Source organism: Crocodylus siamensis, chromosome 7 (genome assembly GCF_052110815.1).
Source record: "Crocodylus siamensis isolate JL-2025a chromosome 7, ASM5211081v1, whole genome shotgun sequence".
In the NCBI taxonomy this organism is placed as follows: Eukaryota; Metazoa; Chordata; order Crocodylia; family Crocodylidae; genus Crocodylus; species Crocodylus siamensis.
The window spans coordinates 89,657,013-89,677,423 of record NC_143401.1 but is presented as its reverse complement, the minus strand read 5'-3'; the positions used below and the strand labels follow the sequence as shown (position 1 = coordinate 89,677,423).

The window sequence follows — 20,411 nt, the reverse complement described above, 5'->3', positions numbered from 1 at the left end:
GTTCTGTAGACAACCCTCTAACAGGTCATCTTGGACTAGCAGGTGTACAAAACTGGTCAATGGTCATCCCCAAGGGCTGGAAAGGTGGCAGGAAGACACTTTATTCAATCTGCCCAGGGATGTTGCTTGTTAAAAATGAAGTAAGTTTTCTGGAACCGTAAACCTTTAGTCAGTCTTTTTAGCCATGCTGTTGTGCACCTTTTAGTTTTCAACTATTAGACCAACCTCTTGAAGCCTTCCCAACTCTGATTAGAGGATGTTGGAAACTGTTCCCTTCAGGAATCCGGACGGTGATGAAAAACCCTGGTGCTTTGTCCAATCCGAGAACAAACTGAAGTGGGAGTTCTGTGACATTTCACTCTGCTCAGAAACAGGTAGAGCAAAGAATGTCACTATATGTGCACCCAGCCCAGACGAGTAGGTAGTACTATGAAGTGTGTCAAAGGTGTGACTGGGACATGGGCAGTCGAGGCTTGATCCCAGAGAGCCACAGCCCAGGGAATCAGGAACAGACAAGGGCAGGAAGCAAGGGTCCCAGGCAGAGTCAGGAGATCAGGAGGGCAAGGTCTATAAGGGACCTGCACATACATGGCCATCCTGATTATAACCAGAAGCTAGGGGAGGTCATGCAGGGATCCAGACTGGAGTCACTAGGTATGGGGAGGTGGAGCTGGCAACTGTAGCTGTACGGGAATGGGATGCGGGCAATCGCCAAGCTCAGCCGTGACCCCAGAGCTGGCCGGTGGAAGGCAGAGGTCTGGGTTGGAGTCAGGAGCCTCTCCATGCAGGCAACTGGGGTCATCTGTTAGCACAGTTAGGCCAGGGATAGCACAGGGAAATTTAGCCTGCTTGCTGCCCTGACTCCTGCCAGTCACTTGCTTCTAGGAGGCAAGCCAGAAAACTGCAGTGCCACTAACAAAATATTTTTAAAAACCCCTTCTATAAGGTCTGTCCATGAACCTATGGCTGATATAGTGCCTTGCCTGCACATTGCGCAGAGAAGGCAACCAAATGAACTGTATCTGAGATGCTTACTGCCCAGGGCAAAAGATGACAGCCTTGTCTAACCTGGAGTGATGGGTTATTGGCAGCTTAATGGAGCCATTTTGCACTGGCACATCCCCCATTTCCATTCCCAGTCCAGCAACTGTGCCAGATGTTCAAAACCCAGCATCATAGCCATTCCTGTGATAACCAATATAGACCATCCATTACCTATCTCCCCCCTGTGCTGCAGAAGAGGATCCAATGACAACAGTCAACCCTACCGAGCCACCTAGAAGATGTGGACACCCAGGGACTGTGAGATCGTTCAAGAGGATCTATGGTGGGTCCAAGTCTACTCCTGGCAAACATCCCTGGATGGCATCTCTACAGAGGAAGTATTCATTGAGCGCCTTTGAGCCTAAGGGACACTTCTGTGGAGGGGTTCTCATTGAGCCATGCTGGGTCCTCACAGCAGGACACTGTGTTCAGTAAGTGCCTATCCCAGGCCCAGTTAAGTAGCTGGGAATAGATTTTAAAAAATCAAAGAACAGTGATTAGTGACAGTCCAGGTATTTTGGCCAAGATACCATATTTGCTCGCATACAACACACCCTGGTATATGATATACATCTTGTTTTTGAATGGCAGAATGAAAGGAAAAAGATCTGAGTAACTGCGTACCCGCCGCTGGGGAGCCTGATGTGCTCTTTGCACTGCTCCTTGTGGGCCACTCATCCTCTTCTCCCCCCCGAGCCCCCCAGGGTCTTACAAAGCAGAATATTACCATATTTTGTTACTCATGATATGCCCTCCAATTTCCAGCAGCTTGGGGCTTTTTTTGAAGGAAAAGGTCCGCGTTGTACACAACAGAATATGGTCTACTAAAGTTAGTGGGATTTGATTTCAGCTGACAATGTTAAAATCCATCATTTTCCAGTTTCCAATAGGATCTTTTTCATGGGTTACTTTCCATTCTTTGAACATGCTGGTTGGTTCAGTTTTTAATCCCATTTCTGAAATGCAAATAGTTGCACTTCCTGAAAGACAGAAATTCTGTTTCCTGAACAGCACTGATAGCATCATAGAAATATTGAGCCAGCTCCTCACTTGGTGTAAAGCAGCACTAACTTCAGTGGAGAGACATGATTTTTGCCTCAGCTGAAGATCTGGCCCATAATATCTAACGATTTCTGCAGGGTTTATTCTGAGGGTTTTCAGAGAATGCAAAATGAAGGGGTACAGGCATCTTCATAAAGTAATCGCAAATTTAGGTAAAGTCACCTGTGAAATCATTTTGTCCGCTTCCCTCCTAGTGTACCTTGGCTCTCACAACTCCTTAAAAGAAATCTGGTTGCCTTTGACACCTTTGTTGCATATATTCAAACATGATTTGATTTTAACTCCTGATCAAACACAGGCTATGTGTAAAGAAGGCTATACCATGTATTCAGCACCTTTTAGACGGGACTGTGCGTGAAGGAGAGAAGGGAAAAAACAGTATATATGTCTACATTGGTAAATTCCATATCTGGATCCAATACATGAGTTAAAATTCTTCTCAAATTGGATTAAATTTAGGAGGATTCTGGTTCTATATGCTTTGTCCTTCTTTTTTGCGCAGCCGAGTGGATATTTTTATTAAAACCAGATGCTGGAGACCGGCTAAGTGCAAGATGTTAAGGGACGCTATAAGGATGTACTGGGAGCTCTTGAAGCAAGGTGTTACCTGTACAGTTCTCTCCTTCCTCTTCCCACATGTAGTCAGCTTGCAGAAAGTAGTTCATTTTTGGAGGCATTTGTCTGTATCATGCACTAGAATTGACTTGAACCTTAATAAGTAACTTAATAAGAACCTTAATAAAATAACTTAATAAGAGTGTCTTTCTCCGTCAATTTTCAATGGCTGCTAAAGGGAGACCGCAAAGGTTTTGTTGTGTCTGAAAGAAAGGGATTTCAGAAGAGCCAAGAAAATGCCAAGGACTCCAGAGTGGTGCATGGCACAAGCAAGAGAGACTTGAGAGCCATAGAAGAACTCGTTAGGTTGTCTAAGTAGCAGTTAGCTTTCAATAACATGTATTAGATTTATTTTTCTTGCAAGTTCATGCCTGCTGGGTGCAAGAAATCTTGGAATCCTACTAAATTACCAAATGCCATTCCGGTGCGGATGGCGAGGATAACAGCTCGACTGCTTGTGCTCCAGCCATAGGGCCATGCAGGGGCACGCATAGACTATTTCTGTATGTGATCTGCTGAACTTTCTTCATAGATTAAAAGAAGAAAGCCTGCAAGTGCTCCTTGGGAAGCAAGACCTTAAGAGAAGAGAATACCACGAACAACAATTTAACGTGGAGAAGATAATTAAGTATCCATTGTACAGAGACAATGATGGCATCCCAATCAATGATATTGGTAAATTCCTACTGCTTTACAGATTGCGTAGCAAATACTTTTCTGGGGCTGTAGCAAGAAGGGACCTATTCCCCTCATTCAAATCAAGGGGAGGGATTTTATAGCTACACTTCACTCATCAGTTGATCTTGCTCCCACTGAGGTCAGCAAGTTTCACCTGGGTGAGACCGGGGTTTATACAGAAGTTTAAGCCAGTTCATAACTGGGTATAGACTTCCTGGGTTCACAGGAGCATTAAAACATGAGACATGAAGAAGCAGATGCATTATAAAACAGGGCAGAATCCATCAGCAGGTACAAATAGTGCTTTTCAGGCATTTTCACACTTCACATCCATGCTCTATAGCCTGACAAAGATGAAAGAGGATTACAATTAACAGAGGGTCGTGCTTTATCCTATAAACAGCGCTGCTTAAATTGAAGCCCTTTGATGGCCATTGTGCTCTGGAGACAAAGTACGTGAAAACAGCGTGTTTACCAGATTCTCCGTTTCCTGATGGGACTGAATGCCACATCTCAGGATGGGGAGAAACTGAAGCTGGTGAGTGGTATTTGCTAGTTAGCTGACCTCAGTTGTATTGGTGTCAATAACTCCGTAAGTGGAGTTGCTTGGTAATTGCCTGGATCCAAGTATAGACCCTAGTACAAACAAACTTAACTAAAAGCTAAGGATGTGCAGACCTGGTTAGATAAAATCATCGTTGGCTTTAGCCTCTATTTAAAGAACTTTAGCCTCTATCTAGGACCCAAGCTTTTTCACAGCAAGTCCAGAAACCTCTCTTGTTTGCCTCCTGCCCACTCCATGTTTTGGATTTGTGCTGATTCAGAAGCAGAAGGTACCATTTGAGAGGCTGTACTGTAGCTGCTGCATTTCTAGACTCAACCAGGAAATACTGCACAATTTCCTGCAGGATTTAACATTTCCAAGAAAGAATTTGGGTAAAGCTACTTAAATTGTAAAAGACTTGGCATGTCGTTTTAACTAAGTAACTAGAGATTCCAGATGTGGCCAGTCCAGCCTAACGAGTCAGGTAAGCTTGGGACTGGCCGCATCTGGACTCTCTAGTTACTTAGCTAAAACGACACGCTAAGTCTTTTCCAATTCAACTAGCTGTACCCAAATTCTTTCTTGGAAAGGTTAAAGCCTGCAGGGAGAAATAACGATACTTAAAAAAAATTAAAAATAATGGCAATATTCTGAACAATGCACTTTCTCCGATTGACTTGCTACTGGAAAGCTGCAAAAGGAAAATGTGGCAGTCAGGATGTGTTAAGAATCCCAGTGTTTTTTTGGTTGATATAGTTGGATATGACTCGTAAGGACAATTTCGACCTTTTGATGTGATTCCCATTAAAATCAGTGCAAGGCAGCTGCGTCCAGAATTAGCCATCAGAGCTTAACAGGCATTTGTAGAAAAGACTCCAAATATTGAGGAACTCCTAAAAAATGGGGAGGAGAGGGCTATACATAATAAATAAATCAATACTCCTATATATGTTCAAACCTGGATGTCTTCTGTCTATGCATAGTTATTATTAGCATTGGGGAAATCAGTGAGGAAATATAATACTTCCTGTAACTTGTGTAGACACAAATGTACAAACCTCTTCAAGTACCTTTAATGATCTGCAGGCATAGTGCTTTGAAATAGCGGCTGCCACCTTTCGAGGCTATGTTATGTCTTTAGATTCCTAGTGATGAATCATCTCTGTAAACGTGAAGTGATTTTATTTCTTTTTTCAACTTCCTTGAAACGTCTAGTAGCCTGATTGTCCAGAAGTGCCGAGTATTTGTAAGTCAGTGGGACTTAGAGGTGATCAGCATCTTGAAAACTGGGCCAGTGGATGCTATTAGTAACACATAGGTATGTGTTAGGAACCAAAGTCCTGTAGATCTTGCTCTGCCCATAGCCAGGTAACTTTCTAACTGACTTCAGTGGCTGAAGCTACCGGCTTAAACAGGAGCTGAATTATGAGTTCAGACGATCGTTCTTTTTTCTGAGACTCTTCCAGACTTCGTTCCCAAACAGGCTTGTGTTTTTGAAAAAAAATAACACTGAAATGAGTGGAGAGGAAGATGACCATCTCCATTTTCCGCATCCTGTAGGTGGAGAATCTCATCAGCTTCTGGATGCCCGAGTGAAGCTGATTTCTCAGAAGCGGTGCAACGCACGGCGCGCACATAATAACAAGCTGGATGAAAGCATGTTTTGTGCAGGAAACCTTGAACGATCGGGAGTCGATTCTTGTCAGGTCTGTGCCTTGCTCACATTTGAACATTAATTTCTCTCTCTGTTGTTTTAAATCATGCAAATCGTCAGGCTGCACGAAGTAATGGCTTTGGCAGGATACTACATATGTATCTGCTTCTCCCATCAGCGCATTACAACAGCTGGCTTCTTTCTTCAGTGTGATCTGAGAGAGATATTCCCTAAAACTAATGTCACTATCAGAAACAAGGAAACCTATGGAGAGTTTAGAAGTCCAGCTGCAGAAGTTGGGGAGTTCAGGTGCTCGGCCAGAGTTTTCCTTAATGTACCAAACTTGTCGTGCACAGCCCTTCCTCCCCGCTGCTTCTCAAATCTACTGGATTCTTTGCCATGAGCATCAATTCCTACTTTGATAATCCCCTGGAGAGCTAATATTCAAGCAAAACATCTAAAATAACTCCAGACATACCGTATTGCAACACATCGTCACACCCGTCTCAGCTTCTCTGCGGTGTTCAAAATAAAAGAAACAAAACTAACCGTGGGCCTAAAAGGAAAGCCAATAAGCTGTTTAGGTTTTTGTTCAGACTCCAGACCCTAAACCTCCCCGGTGGTTTTGCATCTCGACCAGTTCTAGGAGGCCAGGTAACTGCTGGCTATGCTTGCAGAATCCTTATGCGTGTGAAATTGCTGCCATCGTGAGCCAACATTTTGCAAGAGAAGAGTTTGTGAGATCTCGGTGAGGGAAGGATTTCTGTGATCTCTTTTACTGGACTGCCTTTATAGTTGGGAGAGCTGTTGGACACCTTATTTCTGTCTGAGTGCCCTTCCTCAGGACACTCCGATTTCAGTGTCATTTGACCTGAGGGTATTGTAAAAACCTGCTAAGGATCTGAACAATATGCGCTTGGCCTAGCCATAAGAAATAATATTGTCAAAGACATCTGTTTTCTTTTGTTTGGGAGAGAAATTCTACTTTTCGTCAGTATTTTCTTGTATACTAGCCAACCTAGTAATGTCTTTTATTTTTTCCTCATTAGGGAGATTCTGGAGGACCTCTTACATGTGTACAAGATGGTTCCTACTATGTCTATGGCATTGTGAGCTGGGGTGATCTGTGTGGGCTAAAAGAAAAACCAGGAGTTTATACCCGAGTGACAAAATTTCTCAGCTGGATTAATTCGAAAATTCAGCCCAGGTCCAGTTCACGCTACTGAGAGGTATCTTCTGGAAGGCTAATGATAAGCTTGAGGAAATAAAAAAATGTATTTCCTCCTTTTCCTCTTTGTTAGCTAGAGAAGAACTTTATGGACTTTATGATCTTGAAAAAATATCCAAGATGGTGATCCGTAACAAAGCATGTGATATTTAGCTAGTAATTGAAGCTCTTAAAGTTTGATGCGAACCACGAATATGATCAGCTTAGCAACATCACTCTTGTCTGGCATTCCTCGTCAGGTTTGTCATGGCTCTTCATCCCATGCCACAAACAGCCCCATAATGCAGCGATAGCTATTCCTAGTTATTTCTAACAAACTTCTTCAGTTGTTTACAACAGAATATAACTTGAATATAAGACCATGATCTCTCTAAATCATGCAGAACTCCTCTGAAGTCCATTAAAGCGTATAACCCCATTAGTCAATGCTAACTTCAGCTTTCATCAGCCCTTGCCTTCATCGAAACATAGAAAAGTAGGGATGGAAAGGACTTCAGGAGGTCACCGAGTCCAAACCCTGTTCAAGGCAGGACCATCCCGAACTAAGCCATCAAATGTTTGTTCATCTATTCTTAAAACTGTACAAACAACCCGACACCAGGCCCAGTGCCTGAGCACATGAAAGACACCCGAACGTGCCCCAGGTAAAGCAGGTAGATGAGGACTATCATCTGTCCTGCCACTGCTTTGTCCTCTGCAAATGCATTTAAATCCTGTTGTGTATGTCTTTTCAAATCAAGGGTAGCAGCGAACCAAGTACTCCCCTCCAAATATCCAAAGGCATCATTTATGGAAACAGATTTGTTTGATTTATTCAATACAAATGTGTTACATTCTACAAATCAGGGTTCATTCATCTTTAGTACAAAGCTGAGCCTGCCAGTCATCTAGTACTGATTTCATTCACAACATCAATAAATACCGGACTACAACATGTTCAGTTATAAATCTCTTAAAGTATCCACACAAAAATATAAAGATCAATATTAACTGGTAAGGGTTGGGGGGGGTGTTAAAACAACAAAACAGATCTTAGATGCCATCTATTGTGCTCCTCAAGAAAGCAACAGAATTTGCAGGGCAAGCTAAAAGATCAAAACATTTCCATTTGAATCCTCGGTTTTACTTCCTCACCGGCTGCATTTTCCTCCGCTTGAATTGCAGAATCTCTGAAGCATCAGGGTTGACTCCAGGCTGCTGTGCTCTTTCCGTCTCTGCCTCATCCTGCAAAACCAAAGCAAACCAAGAGGAAGAGGCAGTGAAAAGGAGGTCACTGTCATTGTTCGGTTGTTTGGTAAAAAATATTAATTAAAAAAAAAAAACGTGTCTGACACAAAATAAGCAAAACATGCATTATTGTGGCACATGGGCCAAACTGCTGCCCTTGAATATGTACAAACGGCTAACCTGACCCGTTCCTAAGTCACCCCCCTCTGTAAGCAGCAAGCGGCCAAGCAACCTGCTTATTCTAGACTGATGATGTTGCCAAAGGCTTCCCATGTGGGGGACTTAAAACATACAGCGCACAATCAATGCTCACTGCTTCATGCGTGAAATACAGTTATCACTCCTTTCTCTCATCAACTTTGTAACTGGGGATGCATTATATTTTTCTTGGGCCAGTCTGTATTTTTCCTATTGTCAGAAAGAAACTTTGCATTTGTATTTGCATATTTGTTTCTTTTAACGTGGCCATTTTGTTGATGCTTGGTGTAGGGCTTAATAGTGTCTGGGGGCCATGCCGAGAGCATATTTGCCCTGGCTAGGTGGTGCTGTGGGATATGCCAGGATAGGAAACTTGAGAGTGTCTCCATCTGGCAGCTGTCGGTATCAGACCTTTGCAGCTCTGGAGAAGGGGTTGGACTAGGGGTGTAACCGTCCTCACCCATGTCCAACAATTATAATGCGACTGCTGTCTATTCCTTGGCGACTTCTGATGTAGCTGATAAATGACTTTGCATGGTAGTATGGAGCAGACTTTTTCATTCCCTGTTACTAAGTGTGATTCCTACACAGTTTTTAGGTGTCTAAGTCACTCGGCGATGTTCTGCTTCGTCTCATGTAAGCCTGAATTTTACACACGTGGCTAAATGCCTTTTGCACCTACACAACTAAGGTGTCCCTGTCGAACAAGTGTCTAACTCCATTTACATCCCATTGGGATTCAGCTTCCCTATGAATATACAGCTATGCTGCATAAACCACCCAAAATGTAGATGGCCAAAAACCACGAGTAGGAAGGAACTGGTACTTAACTGAAATTACAGTAGCACCTATCTTGTGCTCAGCAACCTCGTGGTAAAGGTACCTATGTGGGGGCAGGGGATACCTGAGAAACCCACGTTTTAGTTCACCTCCCCTGACTATTTGAGGGCACAGCATTGAGGTCTCGCAGGTTCTGGGCAAGAACCCATAACCACTGGACTATTTAAGAAGCAGGGCAGGGGCCTAGAGCCAAGGTTTTCCATGTCCTGGAGAGATATTCAAACCACAAGCCTGTTGGAGAAGGAGGAATGTTATCCTGATGCCCGTATAACCCTCTGCTGAGGTCAGAAGTGTTGCTAAAATGAACATGCTGTATGCCCTGTGCCTAAGACAATCAGGGAAGCTGTGCAGAAGGTGCTTCTGCTCTCTGTGGGGCTCCCCGAATCCCTTTAAAGATAAGGACAGCTAAAGATTAAGGGGTAAAACCCTCTCCGCATCCTACAGAGGAATCAAACCCTTCCCTGTGGTGCTTCTGCAGGAAGTTGAACTCTGTGGAGTGAATGCTGCTTGCCTGCCTAACAGGGCTGCTTCGAGATCAGGGCTGAGACGGTCCTAAGGCTGCTTGGGGGAAGCATGAACTGCCCCCATTGCTCAGTTTGGTAGAAGCCGTGCAGTCCCCAGGACTTCAGTCTGGCAGCTGTCACCAGTACCAGGCCGAAGGAGCAGCTCGCTCCCTTCTCAGGGACCGTGCTGTATCAGAGGTTTGGTGAGAAGGGCACTTACGGCTCCAAGTTCATATCGAGCAGAAGCCCCCTGAGGTTCAAGTCCCCGAGCGTACGCCAGTTCAGCAGCCCTTCTGGCCATTTCCACCTTGTAAGAGCCTGGGGGCGTCCAGCCAATGCCTTTGATCCACTTCAGGTCCGACTTGTATTTGACCTGGAAAAAAATCAGATATCGAGTGCATTGAGTGTTATTAGCTCTAGTTAGATCACGCAGCTCGGGCTTCGGATGCAATGCGAATCAAGCACCATGGGATCTGGACCAAAATGAAAGTATGTGGTGTTTCAGAAAAAAAAAGATCCTGCTTCTTGAAAATGTGACTTTTCATTTTGATCCTGCTTCTTGAAAATGTGACTTTTCATTTTAATCCAGGAGGGGTCTTGTCTACAAGTCAAATTGCCAAGCGTTGCCACCGCTAAGGCTACAACTTTGGCATGATTCATTCTAGTGAATTTTATAAAAGAGGCAGAAGCAAGCAACATCCATGGAAAAGTTGCCAATTTACAGGCTTTTCAGTGCACCAATATGCATAACCATCAAACAGTAACTTTACCAAAAGTATTTCCCTCCTGCAGGGTGCTCTGAAGGGCTAATGCTCCCATTCTTTCTCATAGTTTCATAGATGTTTCATAGATGTTCGGGTTGGAAGGGACCTATTAGATCATCGAGTCCGACCCCCTGCCCTGGGGGGGTCTGTTTCAGTCCTGTGCCATACGCGGTTTCCTTAGCTCATCTAGGATAACAACACCTTCTCTAGCTGGACTACTTCTCCTATTATCCAGTGCTCCTGCTGCTCGCAGAGAGAGGCAGGCTGCATCATGTGAGTATCACAGAAGCATTTATTTAGCATACGTGAAATAAAGAATCCACTGAACTGGAAGTGTCTGCAACATTTCTTCGACCTCATGCTTTCTCTGACCTCCACGACTGCCAGGGCAATGCGGTAGTCTTGGCCGGACAACAAATATACTTACATCGCTCTGGAGTTTGTAAGCCTGTTTTGCATGCTTCACATTCAGCTGCTCAGGATCGCAGGTGTATTGGTGCAGAGGCTGCTTGTAGCTAATGTTGCTGGCCAGCTGCTGACTTTTCTTAGCGTGGAGGAAGCCTGGCTGATTCATGTGACTCTTGAACTGTGCCCTGTTTTGGGCAAACTCCCTCCTGTACTGGGTGTCACTCTGGAGCTTTCCCACCCTGATGCCATGTCTCATTTTGGGATCATCGTTCACGCTGCGGAAGCCAACCTGTTGGCCTTTATCCCTCAGGAAGGCTTCTTTGTACCTGAACTGCAGGGAGTGAGGGAAACAGGTTCAAATTCCAGGGAGAAATAATCTTCAGGTCTCTCTGTTATAATTTCACCCTTCCCTATCAACAGCTCTTTCTTTCCGCAGGCACAGACTTTTATCTATACGTGGAGACCAAGTGATTCTGTCTTTCTTAACAAATCCTTTAATTACAGTACAAATGTTTAACCACTGGAAATTAAGATCCTCAATAACTGTCATAGAAAAAGAACAGCTCTGCAAAGTCATCCAATCCAACACCTCAGCTAATTCAAGATCGGTCCTTATATCCAGGACTGTATATGCTCCCCTGAGTTATTTGTTGATAAATGACTGAAGTTGCAGCACTTCTTTTTTATTATTATTATTATTATTATTATTATACTCTTGTATGTTCAGAGGTGAGCCATTTAATAATCAGTCTCGCCAAACCCACTGTTATAACTAATCTGGCACCAAATTTACAGTACTATTTCATCAGAAGCATACTTCTCCCCAAAAATGTCCTACAAAACTAAACGCATCAAATACCTCATATTGCTAACAGGAGTCTAAATAGGTAGTGCTGGAAAAGCATGTGCCCAACCCCCCCCACCTCTGCCAAACTCATCTGCAAGAACAGCTTCTATGTCATGGTTTAATGGGCTTTTTATCTTGTCCTTTCTTAACTTTACTTACATCGCTGGCGATGTCTCTTGAAGCTTTAGCTGTCTGGAATGGGATGGCATCCAACCTAAAATCGTAGCCAAATGCCCTTGTTTGTTCCCAAGATGTTTTATACTTTTTCTGTGTTAAAAAGAAGAGACAACAGTCATTTCCCCTGTCTCCTAAACCTAGTTTGGTAGCTGCGGTAACGACTGTTTTATTCTACAGGGTTCTTTTCACTCTGGATTCATCCTGACAAGCTCCAAAGATTTGCAATCAGGTTCCACAGCACTTCGGTTTCTTTTGTGCTAACCGTAACAATGAAATCTCTCCCGCTCGCATTTGCGCCCCGGGATGCTCTTGGTATTTGCATGTGGATTGGCTTTGGTTTTATTTAGTTTCTATTAGAAACTATGAGGCATCAGCTACATCAATATTGCATCTGTATTGCCCTTATTCTGTCTTACGATGCATCCACTTGCAGTGCCTTGGGTTTCCTGGCATCAGAGTTTCAGTGTCTTGAAGTTTTGTAAGCAGCTTTCTCAAGCTTCGCTGTTTCAGTCCTGTGCCACATGTGGTTTCATTAACTCATCTAGTATAACAACAGCCTGTAACATATTGGGTGCGACTGTGAGGATGAGAAGCACATGCTCATGTTGCAGAGAGCGCTCTACATCTGGCTGTCTTCCACGTAGTGGCATTTTTGTGATGGCTTCCAGGGTGGATGCGATCTATTGTCAGAGCCTCTGTACGAACTACATAATCACTAGATCTGATTACTTTAAATCTCAGGTGGCACTTCGGTTCTACCTCTTCTGATTTCATTCACCTGCTCCCTGTGAGTCTCTAGTCTAGTTTTTCTAACGTATGCTGCCATCTGAACACTGTGCCGACATCGATTTCGGAGTCTAACAGACATTGGTATAGGACTTATTTTTGTAAGTGAATTTGATACTTGTGACAAGTGAAGAAGCTTCAAGTCCCATAGGTACCGACAGAACTGGTGCAGCATGGGTAGCAGCGGTGCAAACTTGAATGGCCGTAGTCCTGGCTCAGCCTCTATGCCAGGGGTGGGCAATTATTTTGGGCGGAGGGCCGCTTACTGAGTTTTGGCAAGCCATCGAGGGCTGCATGACAGGCAGCCAGGGGCAGATAAATATTAATTTTCTAAATTTTTTAGGAGCCCCGCAGGCCGGATAGAATGGCCTGGCGGGCCGCATCTGGCCCACGGGCCACATTTTGCCCACCCCTGGTCTATGCTCACTCGGCTCTTTGCTTCTCTGTGAAGGATTCGGACAAGGATGCTAACTAGTGGAAACTGGGACCGTCCTTTTTAGGTGCAGACCACCCGGACTGGACTGAGATCACCAATTCCTTTTACTCAAATATCTTCAGAGCACAGTACCCGTGGGTCGTTACCAGCCTGGGGTCTATCAAACCTCCCAAGGAAATGTGAACAGGGTGAGCTGTAGTGATTCCCGCACGTCCTCAAGTGGTCCATTTGTATTGAATAACTCTCAGGTTGTGCTGTTTGCTATCAGCTTGATACAGCTATCGGTCTTTTCCTGTCATCCTTTCTTTTTTCTTAACCTGTCAAAGCTTTTTACTGTGAAACTGTGAGTCTTTATGTGACAGAGGTCCTTTGATTTGGAACCCCACGCACCATCCTCCCCTCTCTCAATGTGAATAGTTTTGTCCTCATCCTCACACATTATATTCATTGGATTTGTACTTATCTCCACAGCTTTAAAATAGCCGTGCCTTTTTGTGCGCTGTAAGGTCAGTCTGCCTCAACAGCCTCCCATCTGCAATACTTGAATCAATTGGGTATAAACCACAAACAATTTGATGTTTAATGAGAGACTCCCACGATCTCCGTATCCCCATGCAGTGTGAGTTCAAACGCAGACTGATCCACATTAGTGTCTGGAGAAGAAATGTTACATGCAGGCCTGACAACGTGTAATTTCTCAGGACAAGGCAATTCTGATCCAGCTGCAGTGGATTGCTCTCACTTTTTTGCTCAGCCCTGAGTGAGAACATTTCCACATTGGCAGCACTTCCTCCCAATTATTGTAGATAAGAAGGGGTGCACTTCTGTAACTCTTTAATTGGCCTTCCAGCCAGATAGCCTTTCTATAGTTTAACCCAGCTGTCTCTATTACGGCTTCAATTAATAAAACAAACAACATCTCACATTCACACAGCACCCAGCAAAGACCCCGAAGCACCATGCAAACTAATCCGCACCTAAGGATCTCTTCTCTCCTTCTAGGGGCTGTATAATCATGCAGGGCATTAGGACACAATACTGCCCATAATCCCTAGACACAATCCATTTAGCCAGCATCATTTGAGGGATAAAGCTGCTCATACAGAAATAGCCAAGGGCTTGAAGGACCGATTCAGGACACAAGGCATGTCTGAGTGTGCTCTGGAGAAGCACGGTCCCATTCACCGCTCTGGTTCTGGGTATACCAAACTCTGAAATAAAGTGGCTAAGCCATCCTGCTGGCACGCCGCACTGTCCTGCACACTGAAGACAGAAAGCGGTGGCAGGATTGCCTCTGCACTACCTCATTTCCAGGTTTAGCCTGGGCAGAGTGGGAGTAGATGTGGGACCATGTTTCTAGGTGGGTGAACTCAGGTGCATCAGTCTTACACAGACTGAAGGCCACCTTATGAAGAGGAAGACTAGACTGAAAGAGAGAGCAGGATCATTTTTTCCAAAGCTGATTTGTTTTCAATGTGTCTAGTAACCAGACTACTGAAAGGGAAGAGAAAACCCATTCTCTGGTCAATAAAATTGTACTGTCTGCTAAACCATCTCCTGACAGATCTACGCCTGTTGTTTGAGGCCCATTTTTCTCATTTTCGTTCGGGTTGACCAGAGCGCCTTGATTGTTCACTTCTGATCCCTATTACGCTGCCCCGTTTTCTCTTAATTCAATCACCTGAACTTAAAAGGATCTGTCACTTACATCACTGATATGAAGAGCATTCAGACGGGCTCTTATGAAATCTGGGTGGTCGGGAGGTAAGGTGTATCTGTGCCGTGCTTCAGAGTCTCCAGATCTGTACAGTCTCTGTCAAATCAAAAAGTATCTAGCGTTACTGGAGAACTGGGAGCAGCATTAAAGACAAGTTAACATCAGTTAAAGTCAAATAAAACATACGTCGCTGCACTGGATGTAGCTGTGCTTGGCATGGAGCAGATCCGGTGAGTCCACCACTGTCGTGAACTTCAGGCTGTCTGGCTTCTGACGGTACCTTGTCTGCATGTGAAAAAGCAGATTTCTGTTAGGGGATGCATACAGGTTACATATGCGGGACAGCGAGAACAAAGCAAACAAGAAAAACCCTCGTGATGAGACAATGGTGTTAAAAACAACATTATTTCACGTTAGCTTCAGCCACTATTTTAATGATGGCAAGTGGGGTTCAAATACGTCTCTGCAAACCAGACTTTGCACTAAAAAAATCATGTCAACAGATCTCAGTAACGGTAATTAGGATCGATGCACAATTTTTCTCAAATAATCAGTGCTACGGACTGAGCGAATCCACCATCCGACCTGACTGCCGCTGCTATGCCTAAAAGCATGATGCGGTTTAAAAAACCAAAGATCACCTGCTTAGCATACCATAATGGCGTCGACTGCATTTATTTATTGCTACCTGGTGGGGGTTTTTTTAGAGTTTCAGTTCATTTTGAATAGGAAATATGCAGTGGGTGTCACAAGTGGACTTGCATCTCCCGTGCCGCTTCTCGGTAACTTACACCTTGTATAAACAGGCTCCCACATCAAAAGGAAACGATCAGCTACATTCGTAAGTGTCATGTAACGAGGAGCCTTGATGGTAAACAATTCCTACAGACGTGCTACCCCATGAAAGATTTATCAGTACCTCGCTGATGAGCTCGCCAGCCTTCTTTACAGTTTCTATCTGCGGAGATCTCAGAGCCATCCAACCAACTCCTTTCATGAAGTTCAGGTCTGATTTATAGCGGTACTGTTAAAAATGAAATTTGTTAGCTTTTATCAGTTTTGCATCCACAGCTATTAGGGTTTATTAAAAAGGCTCCCTGATTCATATTAGCGGCTCGGCTTTTTCATTTGCCATGCATCTATCACATCATAAAGCCAAACTGTTTGCATTTGTTCATTCCACCAGGAATTAAATAATGTATCATATGCAAGTTACAAGAGAAGGCCCCACAAGTGAATTAGCATGACTCAAAGCAGAAAGTAATAACCTGTTTGTACTGGGCGTAAAAGAGCCCTTTTTAAAATCATTTTCTGAGGTAGGTTCAACTCAAGAATACTAATTATTTTATCCGGCACTTGTTTTCTCATTAACCCCTCTTTCTGAGATGACAGCAGCATTCTGCTCTACATTGTGTAGAGCCATGATCTAAGTTTCACACTAGACAAGAGAAATGGGGGGGTGCAAATCAGTCCCGGTGGCTGTAAGGTGGAGGTGAACCAAACTCCCTAGGTTTTGTTTCAGACTGGCAGTGCGGGGCCTTAGCCAATTCACTTAAATGTTGTGTACCACAAATCCCCAGGTGTAGGATGGGAATCACAGTTATTTCATTCAAAGGAGTGCTGCAAACTTATCTAGGCTCTTCAGCTGCAAAAGTTATTCCTGCTAGATGGTAGATGGGCCATGAATCTCCATCAGTGAGATTCCTAGATCAGCAATTCTAGCTTTGTGGTTTCACGGCACCCTTCAATAGACCCGAGAGGCTCCTCTGTAACTTTTGTGAAATGAGTGGCCACAAATTTCAAAAATTAATTGACAGATTACAGTGCTTACCTCCTTGCAGAAGGGCCTGGCAGTCAAAATGGGGGACGAACCTGAGCCTGCACTTATCTGCTTAGTTGAGCTCCTTATCTCCTAAGATCTGACAGCACCCTTCAAAAGATCGGGCAGCACCCCGGCTGCAAATCTCTGTGCTTGATTCTTGCAATACGGCGTTTGACTCATCCGAGTGACATGCCTTGCAAAGTCTTTCTATGGGTTACTTACAACGTCTCTAATTACACAGAGCCAAGTCCTGAGGTCCTTATTCATAGTTTACTCAACCCTTACCAAGCAAACTAAGAGTTTCCGTGGCAGTTTCCAGCTAAGGACACAGAGCTGAGACAGCGGGCATGTTATCTGCCTGTACTGCAAAGGACGGCACTTTGATCCATATCCACCCACGTGAAGTTGACAAAGCCTGTTTTTCTCCCCATGTGATCTCTAGTTGTTAACACCTGTGCTGTCAAAGCGGCGCAGAGAGACATGGCTAGCTCCCCCCACCACATCGCTAAGCCCCATGCCAATGGTTCGTTTTTTATTTTGGGAGCCTGGAGTTTTCACTGGCAACACTTTTGCTTTCTTTCCACTCTGACAAAGAACAAAGACAATTGGATACATTTAAAACACACAGAGAAAACCCAACAGGGATCTTTCAGTCGGATCACTGGCTTTCATTTGAAGAGATGAAGTACATAGGGGGTTTTCAAGGTGCCTTTTGTTGCAATGAAGAATACAGTTTGGATGTTATATTGCATGTACTGTGAGTGAGAAAGCAGGATGCTAGGTCTCCAGTGCTTTGATTACTGCTCAGACTCTCACAAATGGACTGCCTACTAATATTTCTTCATTGAGATCAGCTGAATCTAACAAATATCCTATCATTTGATCTATCAATAAAATCCTGAGTTCAACAAAAATTGGTTCCCTGAAGACGTGCTAAGAATTTGTCCAATACTGTTTAAGACTCTCTTTCCTTACGCAACACAAAGCCATCTTAAGGAGCATTAAGAGGTGCAGCTTTTACTTAAAGCAGGCTTTTGGGTCCACAGTGTCAAAATATAGCTATTTGCACACAGGCAACTTAATATAGGCAGTCACCTATGCACATGTCTTTCCATGGCATATGTGAACAATGGAGTATACAGCTCCAAAAGCACCAAGTAAAATGGAGCATCCTTTATTCAAGGAAAAAGATGTTCAAATCTGAATGCATACTCTCAACATATAATTTGTACTGATACAACCAGAGTGAGTTGACTGCAAATGTGGCCCTGCCTGCAAAACAGCATCCGAACATGACACTCAAAATTAACCTCTGAATATGCAGCCTCCTTCCTGTTTGTGCAGGTTGACAACATTGTGCCTCAACCTTCCTGTTTGTGTACATAATCACAGGTTTTGCACCCATGTGTGCAGGAGTCTACAGGCTCATTTAAGCCAAAACATCATTTTAGGGGTTGCATCGGTCCTATGAGGTTATTCTAGCACGCTGTCACTTTGGCATTGGCAGTGAGCATGGGGGAAGCATTTACCTCGCTCTGTAGCATGTGGGCTCTCTTTGCCCACTGCATCTTCATGTCTTCTGGGAGCACGGTGTATTCATGGAGTCTTTTCCTGTAATCTTGATCACTTGCTAAGGCTTGGGCCTTCCTAGCGTGGACTAGATTTACCATATCCATGGGCAGATGATAATGAGACCTGAATTCCTGGGACCCTTTCTTATACTCTTGTTCACTTTGTAACTTAGCTGCATGGAAGCAGTGCAGCAACCTGGTGTCATCCAGAATGCTTCTGGCACCGATGTGCTTCCCTCGCTCAGTCACAAAGGTGTGCTTGTATTGATACTGCAAAGAAAAGGAGACGGCAATAAGGCGCTTCTGCAACACGTTTAACTTCAGCTTATGTGTTTTTAACTCAAGAAAAACAAAAGGGAATGTGAAAAGAGATGCATATGACAAAACCTACACAAAAGAGCAGCATTGTGCTGACCACAACCCAGTTGCTGCAGACGGAAAAAGAACAGTTTTCCCTGCATAGAAGATTATTTTGAGAGAAAAGCCAAAGAGAGCGGTCGCAGCGCAGGCATAAGCACCAGAAACTTATGAGTTTTCATCAGAGCTCTAACTAGGGCTCTATGATCTTACTTTTATCCTCTATGTGAAATGGCAGTGAGACTGATAATGATGATTTATGTAGCATCAACAACATGCTTGAAACTTTAAAGAAAGGGTCCGGGCCCTAAAGAGTTTAGTAGGTAGGCTAAATGGGATAATAACACTTAGCTACCATACAAGGGAGTTGTGGGGATTAAATTATAGTAGCTAATGTTTACAGAGTGCTTTGAAGATGAAGGGCCAAATTCAGTCTTGCTGCAAGTGGATGTAATGTTATTATACAGTTGTACCCTTTTAGAGGAGAACTGAAGCTGCAACTAAGAGCACCGTGTAATCACTAAATGTAGTTCCTTCGAGAAGCACAAACACATGTTTAAAGCCTTCAAAATTGCACTGCTTTGGGTGTAGCAAAATATGCAGCTCAATTCTATGCAATATTAAGTATTTTGATTTCATTTTAGTTTGATTAGGGGTATTCCTCATGGCTTATTTTTTTGTAATTCATTGCAGAAGCAGAAAGTACTTAAAGCTATTGACAGGTGAATGGCGGCATGTGCTGCAAGTGATAGAGAGACAATTGCAAGAAACAGGGAAATGTGCATTCATTCTTGGGAAGTTATTGTGACATGCAGTTCTCAGTCAGAGACCACCTGCCACCTGGTTTTCAAAGGCGCTGGGTCTACAGAGCATCATTTTGACCCGAGAAAACCATGCCAAGAGCAAGTGGCTATACAGTTATGGTCATTTTTTTAAAATGTGGGAGATCTGGATCCTAGCAAGGGGGAAAAGTCTTCCCCAGCTTGCCCATATGCATATACTTTAAGTCACTGCCTGGCTCCCACCGGACAATATTTGACAGAGCTTGGTTTCCGCTTAGCTGTGACTCCTTTTTCTAATTCACACAAAGGATGTCATTCATAAGTAATATATTCTGTCCCACATTCTTGTCTCACATGGTTATAGGGTTGCTTTAATTCAGAAAATCTGCCTGAGACATTGTTTTACATGAAGTTAACAGAAATTAGGCAAGATGGAAGGTTGAATCATTCAACTCACATCACTGGCAATTTCTCTGGAGGCCTTGGCAGCCTGGAAAGGGATTGCTTCCATTGTCAGCTTGTAGCCTTGAGGATGTAGATTATGCCAAGATTCCCTGTATTTTATCTGAAGTGGAAAAGGTGCATGTAAGAGTCCAGCTTCATTTTCAAATGCCGGATGAAGAAGGAAACAAAGAACATTTCTTCCATTTGTTGGACAGAGTTAGACAGTCTATTCTTCACAACCAAAGATTTTTTTTTTATTACTATCTATAGCAGCTCTTACTAACTGCCTGTGTACGGCCTATTATTTATGCAGATGTGAAAGTTTCAGATCAAATATACAAATATAATCAACGGAAACAGATTAGAGCTGGTAGGTTACTGAGTCCTCAGCACAATACCCGCTCACGTTTAAGAAAGAGGGGATGCTTACGTCACTGAGGTTGGCTGCATTTATTCTTGCCCGGGTAAACTCGGGTAGACCGAGGGTTAGCGTGTAGTGATGCAGACAGTTCTCTCCTGCTGCTTTATACAGGCGCTGCAAAAGAGATGAAAGAAAATAGCTGCAACACCTTTCTCCAGTGTTTAAATAACACAGCAATGGACCACAATTTAAAAGGCTAGTTAAAACAAAACTAAACATCACTAATGGCTGAGACTGCATGGGGGGTGAGGGGAGTGGGGGATGAGAGGTGTTTTGTTTGTTGGGT

The 20,411-nt window shown here is 43.8% G+C and overlaps 2 protein-coding genes across 5 annotated transcripts in view; one reads left to right on the top strand and one right to left on the bottom strand.

Moving 5' to 3' along the window:
• The window catches only part of HABP2 (hyaluronan binding protein 2), a 38,094-nt gene extending 28,291 nt beyond the window's left edge, over positions 1 to 9,803 (top strand). For both annotated transcript variants that reach the window (XM_090058502.1, XM_090058501.1), the window contains 7 exons: positions 280 to 374; positions 1,238 to 1,475; positions 3,254 to 3,396; positions 3,803 to 3,937; positions 5,504 to 5,649; positions 6,647 to 6,826; positions 7,990 to 9,803. In XM_090058502.1, coding sequence (XP_089914628.1) covers positions 280 to 374; positions 1,238 to 1,475; positions 3,254 to 3,396; positions 3,803 to 3,937; positions 5,504 to 5,649; positions 6,647 to 6,823 — 934 coding nt within the window. In that variant the 3' untranslated portion in view covers positions 6,824 to 6,826; positions 7,990 to 9,803. The remainder of the gene's footprint in view (positions 1 to 279; positions 375 to 1,237; positions 1,476 to 3,253; positions 3,397 to 3,802; positions 3,938 to 5,503; positions 5,650 to 6,646; positions 6,827 to 7,989) is intronic.
• The window catches only part of NRAP (nebulin related anchoring protein), a 60,756-nt gene continuing 48,180 nt past the window's right edge, over positions 7,836 to 20,411 (bottom strand). For all 3 annotated transcript variants that reach the window (XM_090058499.1, XM_090058500.1, XM_090058498.1), the window contains 10 exons: positions 20,135 to 20,239; positions 19,718 to 19,825; positions 18,080 to 18,391; positions 15,648 to 15,752; positions 14,915 to 15,013; positions 14,720 to 14,824; positions 11,772 to 11,879; positions 10,785 to 11,096; positions 9,814 to 9,966; positions 7,836 to 8,049 (listed from right to left, as the gene is read on the bottom strand). In XM_090058499.1, the coding sequence (XP_089914625.1) occupies positions 7,948 to 8,049; positions 9,814 to 9,966; positions 10,785 to 11,096; positions 11,772 to 11,879; positions 14,720 to 14,824; positions 14,915 to 15,013; positions 15,648 to 15,752; positions 18,080 to 18,391; positions 19,718 to 19,825; positions 20,135 to 20,239 (1,509 nt within the window). In that variant the 3' untranslated portion in view covers positions 7,836 to 7,947. The remainder of the gene's footprint in view (positions 8,050 to 9,813; positions 9,967 to 10,784; positions 11,097 to 11,771; positions 11,880 to 14,719; positions 14,825 to 14,914; positions 15,014 to 15,647; positions 15,753 to 18,079; positions 18,392 to 19,717; positions 19,826 to 20,134; positions 20,240 to 20,411) is intronic.